This window comes from Dermacentor andersoni, chromosome 1, assembly GCF_023375885.2.
Source record: "Dermacentor andersoni chromosome 1, qqDerAnde1_hic_scaffold, whole genome shotgun sequence".
In the NCBI taxonomy this organism is placed as follows: Eukaryota; Metazoa; Arthropoda; class Arachnida; order Ixodida; family Ixodidae; genus Dermacentor; species Dermacentor andersoni.
The window spans coordinates 175,275,315-175,287,693 of record NC_092814.1 but is presented as its reverse complement, the minus strand read 5'-3'; the positions used below and the strand labels follow the sequence as shown (position 1 = coordinate 175,287,693).

The 12,379-nt window shown below is 41.4% G+C and overlaps 1 protein-coding gene across 3 annotated transcripts in view; it reads right to left on the bottom strand.

Moving 5' to 3' along the window:
* The window catches only part of LOC126547181 (golgin subfamily A member 2-like), a 166,010-nt gene extending 154,052 nt beyond the window's left edge, over positions 1-11,958 (bottom strand). The window contains exons 1-5 of one of the 3 annotated variants that reach the window (XM_055062799.1): positions 11,788-11,958; positions 10,872-10,952; positions 10,736-10,773; positions 7,925-8,029; positions 2,032-2,260 (exon numbers count right to left, since the gene is read on the bottom strand). In XM_055062799.1, the coding sequence (XP_054918774.1) occupies positions 2,032-2,260; positions 7,925-8,029; positions 10,736-10,773; positions 10,872-10,952; positions 11,788-11,943 (609 nt within the window). In that variant the 5' untranslated portion in view covers positions 11,944-11,958. Of the gene's footprint in view, positions 1-2,031; positions 2,261-7,924; positions 8,030-10,735; positions 10,793-10,871; positions 10,955-11,357; positions 11,622-11,787 lie in introns of those variants that run through there. The other 2 variants (XM_050195060.3, XM_050195062.3) reach the window with 2 other exon arrangements.
* Between the last annotated feature and the right edge of the window lie 421 nt (positions 11,959-12,379).

Genomic DNA, 12,379 nt, shown 5'->3' with positions numbered 1-12,379 from the left:
GTCTTCGGTGCGTCCCCTCTTCTGAGGGTGACGATCAAGTAGGCAGGGAAATGCGGGTGTTCCCATAGTAGTTTTGTATGTTTTCAGCAGCAATGGCGGCCACCCACCATGGAGCCCAACTTGGGGATGCTGGAGGACTTAAACGGGTAAGGCTGCAGGCGCCAACCGTACACTGCCACTATAACCTAATATATTATACCCAGGGGAGGGCACATACACAAGGTTAACCCTTGCCGCCGTGGAGAAAGGAAGTAAATGGAAGAGAGAAGAAGACAGAAAAGATCAAAAAGGGAGAAATAAAGACGAAGGTTTGAGGAGAGAGAGACAGGAAGAGGCGACTACCGATTTCCCCCGGGTGGGTCAGTCCGGGGGTGCCGTCTATGTGAAGCAGAGGCCAAAGAGGTGTGTTGCCTCCGCCGGGGGGCCTTAAAGGTCCAAACACCCAGCATCGGCTCAACCCCCAGGATCCCCTTTTCCCCAGACACGGCTAAGCCGCGCACGGCTACACGCGGGAGGGTCCAACCCTGGTGTGCTCGGGTACGTGGTGTCGCAACACACCAAACGCCTGCTTGCGCAGACGCCCCTGCGGGGAAGGCAGCTGTGGAATCTGTAGATATTTTCCAAGATATTTACGTAAGCATCCTGTACTCCTTGATTACGTAATGCCTCTATGACTGCTGGTATCTCGACTAAATCAAATGCCTTTTCATAATCTATGAAAGCTATATAGAGAGGCTGATTGTACTCTGCAGATTTCTCAATTACCTAATTCACAACATGGATGTGATCCATTGTAGAGTATCCCTTCCTGAAGCCTACCTGTTCCCTTGGTTGACTAAAGGTCAGTGTTGCCCTTATTCTATTGGAGATTACCTTGGTGAATATTTTATATAATATTGGAAGAAAGCTAATGGGACTATAATTTTTCAATTCTTTAACATCTCCCTTTTTGTGGATTAGTATAACGTTGACATTCTTCCAGTTCTCTTGGACCCTTGAAGTCGATAGACAACTCGTATAGAGAACCGCCAGTTTTTCAAGCATTATGTCTTCTCCATATTTGATTAAATTTACTGTTATTCCATCTTCTCCTGCCGCTTTTCCACGTTTTATGTCTTGCAAGGCCCTTCTAACCTCATCACTAGTTATAGAAGGAGTGTCTGCAACTTGTTTATTACTGCTTCAAATGGAGGTATTGTGGCTTCTCTAAGTACTGTACAGGTCAGCATAGAATTCTTCCGCTGCTTTTACTGTACCTTTGAGATTGCTGATGATACTACCTTGCTTATCTTTCAGTGCATACATTTTGGTTTGCCCTATGCCAAGTTTCCTTCCCACTGATTTCATGCTGTAAAAAGCCACATACACGCTACTACCAGTAATGTCAGAGCTTTTGTTGTGGCAGTACATTAACTGGATCACATCGGTATCCTTCAGCCCTTCCAATAAAAAGTTACGAGCTATACACATATCAAAGGTGAACAGGACAATGTTTTGAGATCAAAGAACACGAGATCAAAGAAAAGGAGGCATGGTGTGCTCATGAATGAGCATGCTAGTATAACAGTTGTGCACGAGCAGATTGCAACTCTCTCAATTTCTACACAGTCTCAAACCAAAGCCCTTGGATCACATGACTTGAAAGCCCGTAAATGTACTTGACTTGAATGCATAATTGCAGGAAAACATCTTTATGTATGCATATGTCAAAAGCCTAGGTACCATTACACATGTGCAACATAACACTTGCACTTGGCACTAAAAAAATAGAGAACTAAAAGAAAACAAGAATATTAAGGTTGCACAGTACAATCAAAGATTTGTTGTTGGCACATAGTGCAAATAGGCAAATAGGGATTTCACTTCAAGTTATGCTCGCCAGCACCACTAAATTGCATCTTATTTTTCTTGAGCTCTACTAATGCCTTAGTGTATTTTTGTAACCTGTGCCTCCAATGCATTGTATTTTATGCATGTTAACATGAACGTAATACATCCTGTGAGCTTAAGAAAAAAAAAAATTTAACTCACTAACTCCTGCAGCTGAAATTCAAGCTGATCCCTGTCCTGCTGCAATGCTTCAAGTGTTGTAGCCAACTCTTGGTTCCTTCGGAGAAGTTCATCTGCACCTCGCAGTGCTCCAGATGAAGATGAGTCTGCAAGTGTTGCCATCTCGCCATTCAGTGCAGCATTCGTATCTGCCATAAGGCCATTCAACTGCAGAGTGATCTGACGAAGGCTTTCAGTAGACGACAGCACCCTATGAAAAGCAAAGACAGCTTAGACAAAAAGAGCACTCTGCTAGCATAAAGACTGAGGCATGTGCAGTAGACCTGGCAGAATTAAACACATGCATGGCTATGATCCTACAATCAGCTAATAACAGGCCTTCTTGATTACAGCAGTGAAGAGACCATGAACAAGTTGGCCCAGAGCCTATTTCATTGCTTTTTCTAATCCCTGTTCTCAGTAGCGAACCGTACAATATTGCCCTAGCTTTATTTTTCCTGTGGATAAGGACCACAAACATTTGAAGCAGTAGTTCCCAAACTGTGAGTCATGGTGTGTGCAGCTTAGTACCACGTTTTGGTGCATTACTCGCCCTGGTTTGCTTGGAATAAACCAGAAGTACACATCTGTCAGTGGAAACACTATGAAAAAAAAAAAAAAAAAGGTGTTGATTTTGCTGCAATTATGCAGTGTCGGGCATCCCCAAAGGTGGAGCACATGTTGCGTATTTGTCCTCCATTTCAGACCTGCCAACCTTTAGAACTTAAAACATACTAGTCATAACCAAGAAATACTAAAATTTTTGATTATCAAGACATTGACTATAATAAAGGAACACTAAAGAGAAATATTAAATCAGTTCAGACTAATAAACTATTCTTTTTAAGCTCTATTTTCGTTATTTTGCGGTAATAGATTGATTACGCAAACAGAAATAAAAGTCAAAGTTCCAGTTTCGTAATTTTGAGCGAATACCTCAGTGCTGGTGCATCAGTACAACGCCATGAATTTCAAGTACATTTTCGTAGTCAGTAAATGTTCATGATAAATGTTCTTGAAACTCGCTAAGTTCCATCTCTGGCTAGTTTAAAATACAATGTAGTCCATCTTTACATATAAAAAATTAACTACATCCAAACAGATGACGTCAAAATCCATGACATCATAATGAGCTACTGTAGGAACTTCCATGACAGCGGTGCCACCCATCTTTCATTTTTGCGCCTTTTCTAGCTTATGAAGTCTCGTCTCAAGGTAACAGTGGCTTTTGTGGCATTGTAGAAGGGTAATTTATTAATACAGCTCAACTTACTTTTCTATTTAGTGTCCCTTCCTTGCTCTGTAGACACACTGTAAACCGGCACTATGCTCCAACATTCACAGCTAGAATGATCTGCACCACAAATGTTTATGAAGTGTATTCATGAAATATTCACTTCACAGTAGCTGAAATTTCAGTTGTCATTATGCATTGGTTCCATAAGGTGGTATTGCTGCTGTATACAGGATGTCCCAGCTAACATTAGCCAGAGCTTAAATACTATATGCAAATGCCACGTAACTGGACAGAACAAAGGTAATGTTGTTTGCCGTCGTTTTTAAATTAAACAAGTTTTTAAATTCCGTCTAATTAGATAATTAGTCTTAATTAATGAACCAACTTCTCAAACATTACGCTTAGATGAAAAGTGTCAATGAGAAAATTGTAGAGTGACATGAAAAATTCTTGATACAGCTTTCGGTTCCCCAGTATGTGCTACATAAAAGTGGCTTTCCGAGCGTGAAAGAAGCCCGCGAATACACGCAAAGTGCCTCAAGCGGCCAGTCGCACGACAATTTTGCGTTTATTTGCTGGCTTTTTTCACGCTCGAAAAAACACTATGTAGCACGTATCGAGCAACTAAAGGCTGTATTGAGAGTTTTTCTCTTATTGACAGTTTTTATCTAATTATGATATTTGAGAAGTTGATTAATTACTCAAGACTAATTATTTCATTAGGTAGAATGAAAAAAATAGTTTGAGTATCTCCAAGTGACGGCAAACAACATTACCTTTGTTCTGTCCAGCTATGTGGCATCTACATATCTTTAAACTCTGGCTAAAGTTAGCTGGGACACCCTGTATATGAATATATAAAATCACAGTCAGTGACTGTATCTTTATTCTTTTCAATGACATTTTACCCTAAACTAGGCACTAATGAAAAAAATATATACATATATTATTCCTGTCAATACAACAATCATGAACAAGTTCCTACAAATGGGCATTTTACGAAAATATTGTAATCGTATGGATCCCAGGACATGCAGGAATGCTGGGCAATCAAGGCTGACTTGAGAAAATTTACTCTGATCTCCCAGCATCCCTGGTCCTCAGATGATTCTGACAGCCCCACTGCGCCTACCCCTGAGCAAATACCGCTCCGATCAAACCAAATTCCCATGCCCACACCCAACCTTAATTAGAGACACTCCATGCTCTTACGGAGGGCACAAGCTAATACACTGCCAAGTCCCATCTGCCAGTACTGCATTAGAGGACAATCAGTGTCTCACCCTGAGTGCCCCTCATGCAAAGGCTATGCAAACCAACACCACATACTATGGGCATGTCATGCACTTCCCTCCCCCGCCTGCCTCTAGCCTTCAATTCCCCCTACACTGGAATGACTCATTATTGTCAAGACACAGTGTGACCAACATTACCCAGTGAACTATGTCCAGAAGTACTGGGAAAAGTTCACCAGTGGACTGAAAGCTTTCTAACCTAGTGATACCTTATAACATTAATAAAGTTTTCATTCATTCATACGTACCTCTGATTTATTCTAGATGATGCAGGCAAGTAATGCACACAAACATATTAAACTGCATGTGCCACTAACCACAGTTTAAGAACTGATCCTCTATGGGGCCTCATAAGGCAATTTTAAGGCTAACATTTAGTCAGGTGTGTGGTTGTGCAATGTAGAAAGTTGTGAAATTTAAAGAGCGATCATGTACTAGTGCACAGAAGCCTGCACTGCTGAGACAAGCATGTAAATGCACGTCAATGTTTACGAATGGCCAAACATCTAGGGGACGAAGATCTGCGAGTGGTGGGGACACCAAAAAAAAAAAGAATCCTTTCTAAAGCACAGCAAAAAAAAAAACCTTTTTACGATGTTACTGCATGAATGAAAGATGTGATACCAGTATCTTGTTTACCAGACAAGCGTTGGAAGCCCTACTTAGGATAGACTGGCTGTTGCATGAACAATGGGGCACAAAAATGTGCACTGACAGTAAATGATAAAAGAAGAACTAGAAAGAACTGTGAAACGTGCTTTAGTTATACATTCCTTATTCTGGAAGTGCCCTGTCGGATCTTGAGACTTAAAAGCGAAAAACATTTGTCATTTACTTGTCGACTTTTTCACTTCAGGTATTGGAGTTCTGCACATGGTCTTGTTGTATTATAAACTGTACATGGGACACATTCAGAGCCTAGTAAAATACTCGGCACTGGCACATGTCTGGTCTGTCCTTACTTCTGTATATGTGCTTATCCCCACTTGTCGTCCATATAGTAATGTTTCATCAACTAGGCCAACAAGAAATAATTTCATGACAAAATACTCTGCACACCAGTGAGTGAAGTCGGAGGAAAAAAAAAATTAAATTAAATTATGGGGTTTTACGTGCCAAAACCACTTTCTGATTATGAGGCACGCCGTAGTGGAGGACTCCGGAAATTTCGACCACCTGGGGTTCTTTAACGTGCACCTAAATCTAAGTACACGGGTGTTTTCACATTTCGCCCCCATCGAAATGCGGCCGCCGTGGCCGGGATTCGATCCTGCAACCTCGTGCTCAGCAGCCTAACACCATAGCCACTGAGCAACCGCGGCGGGTGAAGTCTGAGGAAAAGAACTCGATTATAAGCAAATATGAAATATTGTTATAAGTCTATATGATAAAAGGGTATTTCTCAGTACAACAAGTTCACCTTAACATTTTGAAACACCCTTCTACTTAACATATATTATCAACATTGCTTGCTTCCGTTTTTCATTCAAATATCTCTCTTACAATACTGTATTTTCATGAATACAATGTAATCAGAAATATAACAAGAGAGTGGACTTTTGGTGTCCAAGAACATCAAACAATTATAATGCAGACCATTACCATAGCCTTAAAGTAAAACATTTTATTAAAGTGTGATGCACGATCCATTACCACAATGTGCACCTGTGCTCTGGATTAACACAGGAACGAACCTACCATTGCAGTATTCTGAAACACTTCAACCTAACCACAATATGCTGCCCCAAACAGTTAGATGTCTATGAGCTGGGACAGCTAAATTTGCAGAAGCGCACACAAAACTAGGTACTTTAGACATTGTCCCTGCAGCCATTTGTTAAACTTCACCACAATGTGCCAGCGTAACCCAATGGGCAGCATTTTTAGAAATTATATATTGAAAGGCCCCCCAAATAGGAACTCTCAGTTAACAACACTGAGAGGGTGCACCTTTCTAATAACATGCATATTTACAGCACTTATTCGTAACTTTCCTGCTGCATTATAGCAGTGCCTTAATCCTCACCAAAACAGTGCTATAATGTTGCCAAAACAGTGCTATAATGTTGCCAAAACATTATGACTAAGTGCCATAAATATGCATGTTGATGAAATGGTGTACCTTGACGTTGCTAAATGAAAGATGATGAAATTCAGGTGACTTTCTAATATCAGTTTTTGCTGCCTGTTGAGTTAAGAGTGGGGTTGAAGATTAACATGCAGAAGAGAAAAATAATGATAAATAGCTGGGCAAAGGAACAAAAGTTCAGAATCGCCAGTCGGCCTCTAGAGCCTGTGAAGGAGTATGTTTACCTAGGTCAACTAATCACAGGGAACCCTGATCATGAGAAGGAAATTCACAGAAGAATAAAAAGGGTTGGATCGCCTACGGCAGACATTACCAGCTCCTGACTGGAAGCTTACTATTATTATTGAAAAGGAAGGTGCACAATCAGTGCATTTTAACAGTGCTGACATATGGGACAGAGACTTTGAGACTGACAAAGAAGCTCGAAAACATGTTAAGGACCACGCAAAGAGCAATGGAGCGAAGAATGTTAGGCGCAACGTTAAGAGACAGAAAGGGAGCGGTGTAGATCAGAGAGCAAACAGGGATAGCTGATATTCTAATTGACATTAAGAGAAAAAAATGGAGCTGGGCAGGTCACGTAATGCACCGGTTAGATAACCGTTGGATCATTAGGGTTACAGAATGGGTACCAAGAGAAGGGAAACGCAATCGAGGACGACAGAAGACTAGGTGGAGCGATCAAATTAGGAAATTTGCGGGTGCTAGTTGGAATCGGCTGGCGCAGGACAGGGGTAATTGGAGATCGCAGGGAGAGGCCTTCATCTTGCAGTGGACATAAAACAGGCTGATGATGATGATGATGATGAGTTACTCTGGCGCACTGTGGTGAAGTTTGACAGCCTAAAAGGCAACATTCAAAATTCCCCGACATGTTGGCATGCATCACCACAAGGACCAAGGGAGCGGTCTGGTCCTGTCATATCCACTCCTCTTTGCTCCTCCCTCATTTGCTTGCAGACAAGTGCTCTCTCCCACACACACACACATGCGTATGGTTTCTACGGCATCGAGAGAGTGGCTTTCCTCAACCACCAACTCATCTAGTGGATGAGCGTGCCAAAAAACCTTGTTATATTTATTGCATTGTTCCAGATATAACACAAGGCAATTTCCATGCTGGTGGTTTAAAAAAATGTATCATATCATAATTATACAAACACACTAGTCACTTCAAAATTCTCTACTGTAAAAATCAACTCTGCATGATTGTGTAAAAATGATTTCCATAGGATTTTAAAAGTTTGCAGGTACCTCTGGCTTGGGTGAACATCATCCCTCAATTGTGAAAGGTCTTGACAAGACTGTGATGTCACTGGCAGAGCTTCCTTGGGCATTGAAGACTGCGACATTGCAGAACTGCAACAACAAAAAGGGCTGCTAAATTGGATAAATTACAAGTAGCTCTTAAGCAATGGAAATGACCCTATGGGACATGGTAAAAGCTCTGCAATAATAGGCCACGATGCACCTTGGTTGTAATAAAACACTGCAAAGGAAAAGATTGTTCAGCTCTGGACCAATATTTTCATAAAACACCTTTCAAATTCCATGACATGGTTTATTTCTTTTTACTGACTCTTGTTTGTTACAGTGTGATCTTGGTGCTGCAGTCACCTGATTTGAACAAACATGGCCCCACAAGTCCATATGTGCTGCTATGCATCTAGAAATGACTGTTCAATTCCTCAAATTGTGCCTTAGGGAGGCATCTATGACCTAGAAGAGGCAACAGTCACGTGAAAGAGCACACTATATGGCCATAAACATCAGTACGATCAGACCACTATGACTCGAATCCCAATCATAGTTTATGAAGCAAATTTAAGGACAAATGTTCTGCATCAGTAGTCCAACAGTGCAATTGTCAGATTTTAACCCTTTCAGGGTCAATGACGTAAACATACGGTGCCGCAAATAAGTCCAAAATGGTCGATGCCGTATATTTACAGTGCCGTCTGTATGTTCCAAAAGCAAGCCAATTTCCTAACTTCTTTTTTTCTGTCATGAGCTGCCACGATGTGGGAATACAGGGAATTTTTTTCACGTGCCTCCCTCTCTTGCCCTAGGACGTCCATATACTACAGCTCGCGCATTCGCGTGCGCGCGAGCGGGTGGGTGGCAGTTTGAGTTTTGTTCCGCGGGTGGTTTCGGCTTCTTGCGCTTGCAAAACTGATGGCTATTTCGTTACTAATCGCTCAAAGGGCGACCGTTTGTTTCTCGCTCGTTTAGTGCTCACAGGGGTGCGCATAGGAAGGATGCTGCCATGCATGAGTTTCCGTTTCTTTTCTTTTAGACTCGCAAAAACTAATTGACTCTGGTTGGCGATAAGATGAAGATTAGCGGAAGTTTGTCACACGTTTTGATTTTTTGACGGGCACACCACTACACAGTTCGATTACGCTATGGACGTAAATATTAGTGTAAGAGCAGGAACATTTGACACTTGTGAAATATCCTAATGTGCGCATTTTCAGCCTTTAACTGTGTGTATAACAACGCATGAAATTTTTATTTCTTACAAGTTTATTTCCTTTTTTTATTGTTGTTATTCACGAATGAAGAGTACATATATACCAATGCAAAATACTTTTTTCTCACTTAACAGTCACCCTAGAAAAATTACGGTAATTTTTTTTCTAAATAGGTCCCTAGAAAGAACTGGAATCTGCAATAAAAAAAAATCAACCCTATGCGGTCGCATATGGCGAAAAAAATCGACCCTGAAAGAGTTACAAAAAAAAACATTCCTAGATACTGGCAAATACATTTTTTTTAGTTATTTTGTCTTTGAAGTAGCTTGTGCGTGCATTCAGTTTGGCAGTGGTGTGTTGGCAGTGCTAATGTGACTGAGTTGTGTGCATAAGTTGTATTTCTTAATAAACTGTGTGTTCATCTCTGTCTCACACCTTCATTAAACAAGAAAGAGCTCAAAACAGGAGCATTATTCTCGAGCAATCACTTTCGGAAATACAATCATTTTTGCGAGATGTTGGGTGGCTCTACACTGATTTTATTGAAATTTACGACTTACAGTGTCACTGGCAATATGATGTGCAAACAAATAATGTTGCTTATATACAAACCACTCAATGACATCTTTAGCAACAACAGCCAGACAGCTGCAATTAGGCACTATGGTGGTAAGATTCAATAATGTGATGTCAATAGTATATTCAGAAGTCTAGAACATTTCAGTCATTGTAATACATTGTACAGATAATACAAAAATATCACTTTATCCAAGCTTTAGAGCCTTCTTTTCCAACATTTTCAGTCTCTTCTGTAGCTGTTAAGTACAACAAATTATAGTAGAACCTTTTGCTGGGTTATTTGGTACATGGTGTCTGTCCTGAAACTAGGGAGGGGGGGGGGATGTCTCTGGTTATTCAGATTGACTAAGAATGCATGAAATGAGCTTATTGGTAATATTGTGATACATTGGGACACAAACTGACACCAAATTTCATGATATAATAGAAATGCAAAAAGGTTTTCTATTTAATGTGGTTTATGCCCAAAAAATAAATACTGGTATGGGCAACACACAGAAACGCAGCAAGAACAAACAAGACTACATTGAGTATAGCAACCTCATGTTTCTATGACAGCATAAAATGTGGTGACAGTTTGTGTCTCAATGTATTATAATACCACCAATAAACATCTGTGTTTTCTTTCCTGAATCAGTCTGACACCTTTTTTTTTCTCTTGTCAACTTCAAAGCAGACACCACACAGAACACAGCGAAAGTTGAGAAATAATTGCGAGTAACGCCTTAAAGTTTCTTATGATGAGCTGAGCTCACTGAAATCGTTGACTAGTACAAAAAAGAGAGAACTTTGCAAGGTTTGAGTAGCGGCCTTGTTTGTACGACATATTTTCTCGTGCTTAGCGCAGAAACTTTGGACAAAACAGACTGTACGTTTTGTACGAAGTTTCTGCGCTAAACACTAGAAAAGAGGGGCAACTCTGAAGGGACTGATAACAGGCATAACTAGTCAAATATGCAACGCGTACATACGCGGCAGCTTATAATGCTAGAAAATGAAAACGAGCGCTGACCTTTGCTCATCAAGTTGCTGAGCGCTTGCTTGGTCGTCCTGAAACAGAAATGGTGCACTGATGCTTAAACATAAAACAGTACAACACCTGTAAAACAAAACTGATAATCTCCGAAAAACTTGTGCATTCGACATACCTGTACAGTCTGAGGCGACAGCGTGTCGGAAGATCTCCGTTTCGTAGTTTTTTTCACAGAACGCTGCTGAAACTGCTTCAGCTGTAAGGTACACGTGACGTCAGGACCGAATTTTTATTTTCTACGCGGAACAATTGCCATAAACCAAAAAAGTGCATTCGCCGTAAAATGCTTGACACGTATAAGGCAGCCAATGTTTTCGACAATCTCGACAAGGAGATATCGAAGCTTACTCAGCTTCACTATATTCGAACAATTCCACCTTAGAGCATGAAATTCATAAAAGTATAAAAATTACAATAAATTTAACTCGCAAGCAAGATCATTTACAAACCAGATGTCGGGAAACGCACTACTGTGACAACAGTTTATAAAGGTTACATATCACGTTCACCGCGGTTAATTTCAGAAAAGCTTGAAATATTTGATATCGCGTGCTATAAAAGCGTTAAATAGATACTGCCAAACGCAAACAAGTAATCTCACCTTTTTTAAACCGGCTGCAACTTTATGTTTTCGATCAGCATCGTCTGCCATGTTGGCAGATCCAGCCGACATGCGCATAGTGCAAACACGCCTTCTGGGACCACAGCTAAATACAGAGTAAACGACCAAACTGTCAAAGATTACACACAGGCCAAATAAACGGTTTTGACATACCGTATTTAAATTAGGGTAATAACTGTCTGTGACTGCAAATAATAACTTCGCTTAGGTGTTGTATTGTAGCACAGCGCTTAAAATCCACATCGCACCAAGACCGATGGCCCACAGAGTCCCGCAACATCAAAAAGCGGGGAACATAATTGAAGATACAATCTCGCGGTGCACCGCGTACTGCTGGTAGTAGCATAATAGCTCAGAAAGTGACATGCAATGATTCTGCTTCTATTAACCTTGACAAAGTTCATAATACCGAGAGAAACCTTCGTGTCCCCCGTGCTACAGGGCGGCGCGCGACGATCTCGGAGACCATGCTTTCAACGCATTTTCTTCTTCCTCTAATGCGATTAGCATTCTTGGTAACTTCACCCAGTTTGAGGTATCTTCGTCTGTCAGTTTGTTTTTCCATATCTAAACTTTGTCACTGCAATTTGGGTCACTGTAGAGGATATCAGGCTGCTGTGCTGAGGCCGAGCGAACCGGGTTCGAAACGAACCGTTGAAGCTTGCGACACTGGGCATGTGTCACTCTACATTCAACCTTTTTAATCCCAACTTGGGTCACTGGCTATGTGCCGCTCTTCAATGACCCTTAAATGGGACACGTGCCATGCGCGGACTTCGCAGCGGCGGCACTAGATGACGCATCGTGCCCATAGGGAATTAAAACCCCTCAATCTCCAGAAGTAGCGCCAACCACTTCCCTCCTCCACCGCTCCATTCCCCCGCTGTTCGCGGCCTCGACAGTGGCGCCGCCGATGCTGGCCCTGCCGTAGCAGACGACGGCTAACGAGTTACGGGAGGAAATCCGCGGAAAAGTTCGTTCGAGCCCTACGGAGCAGTTCT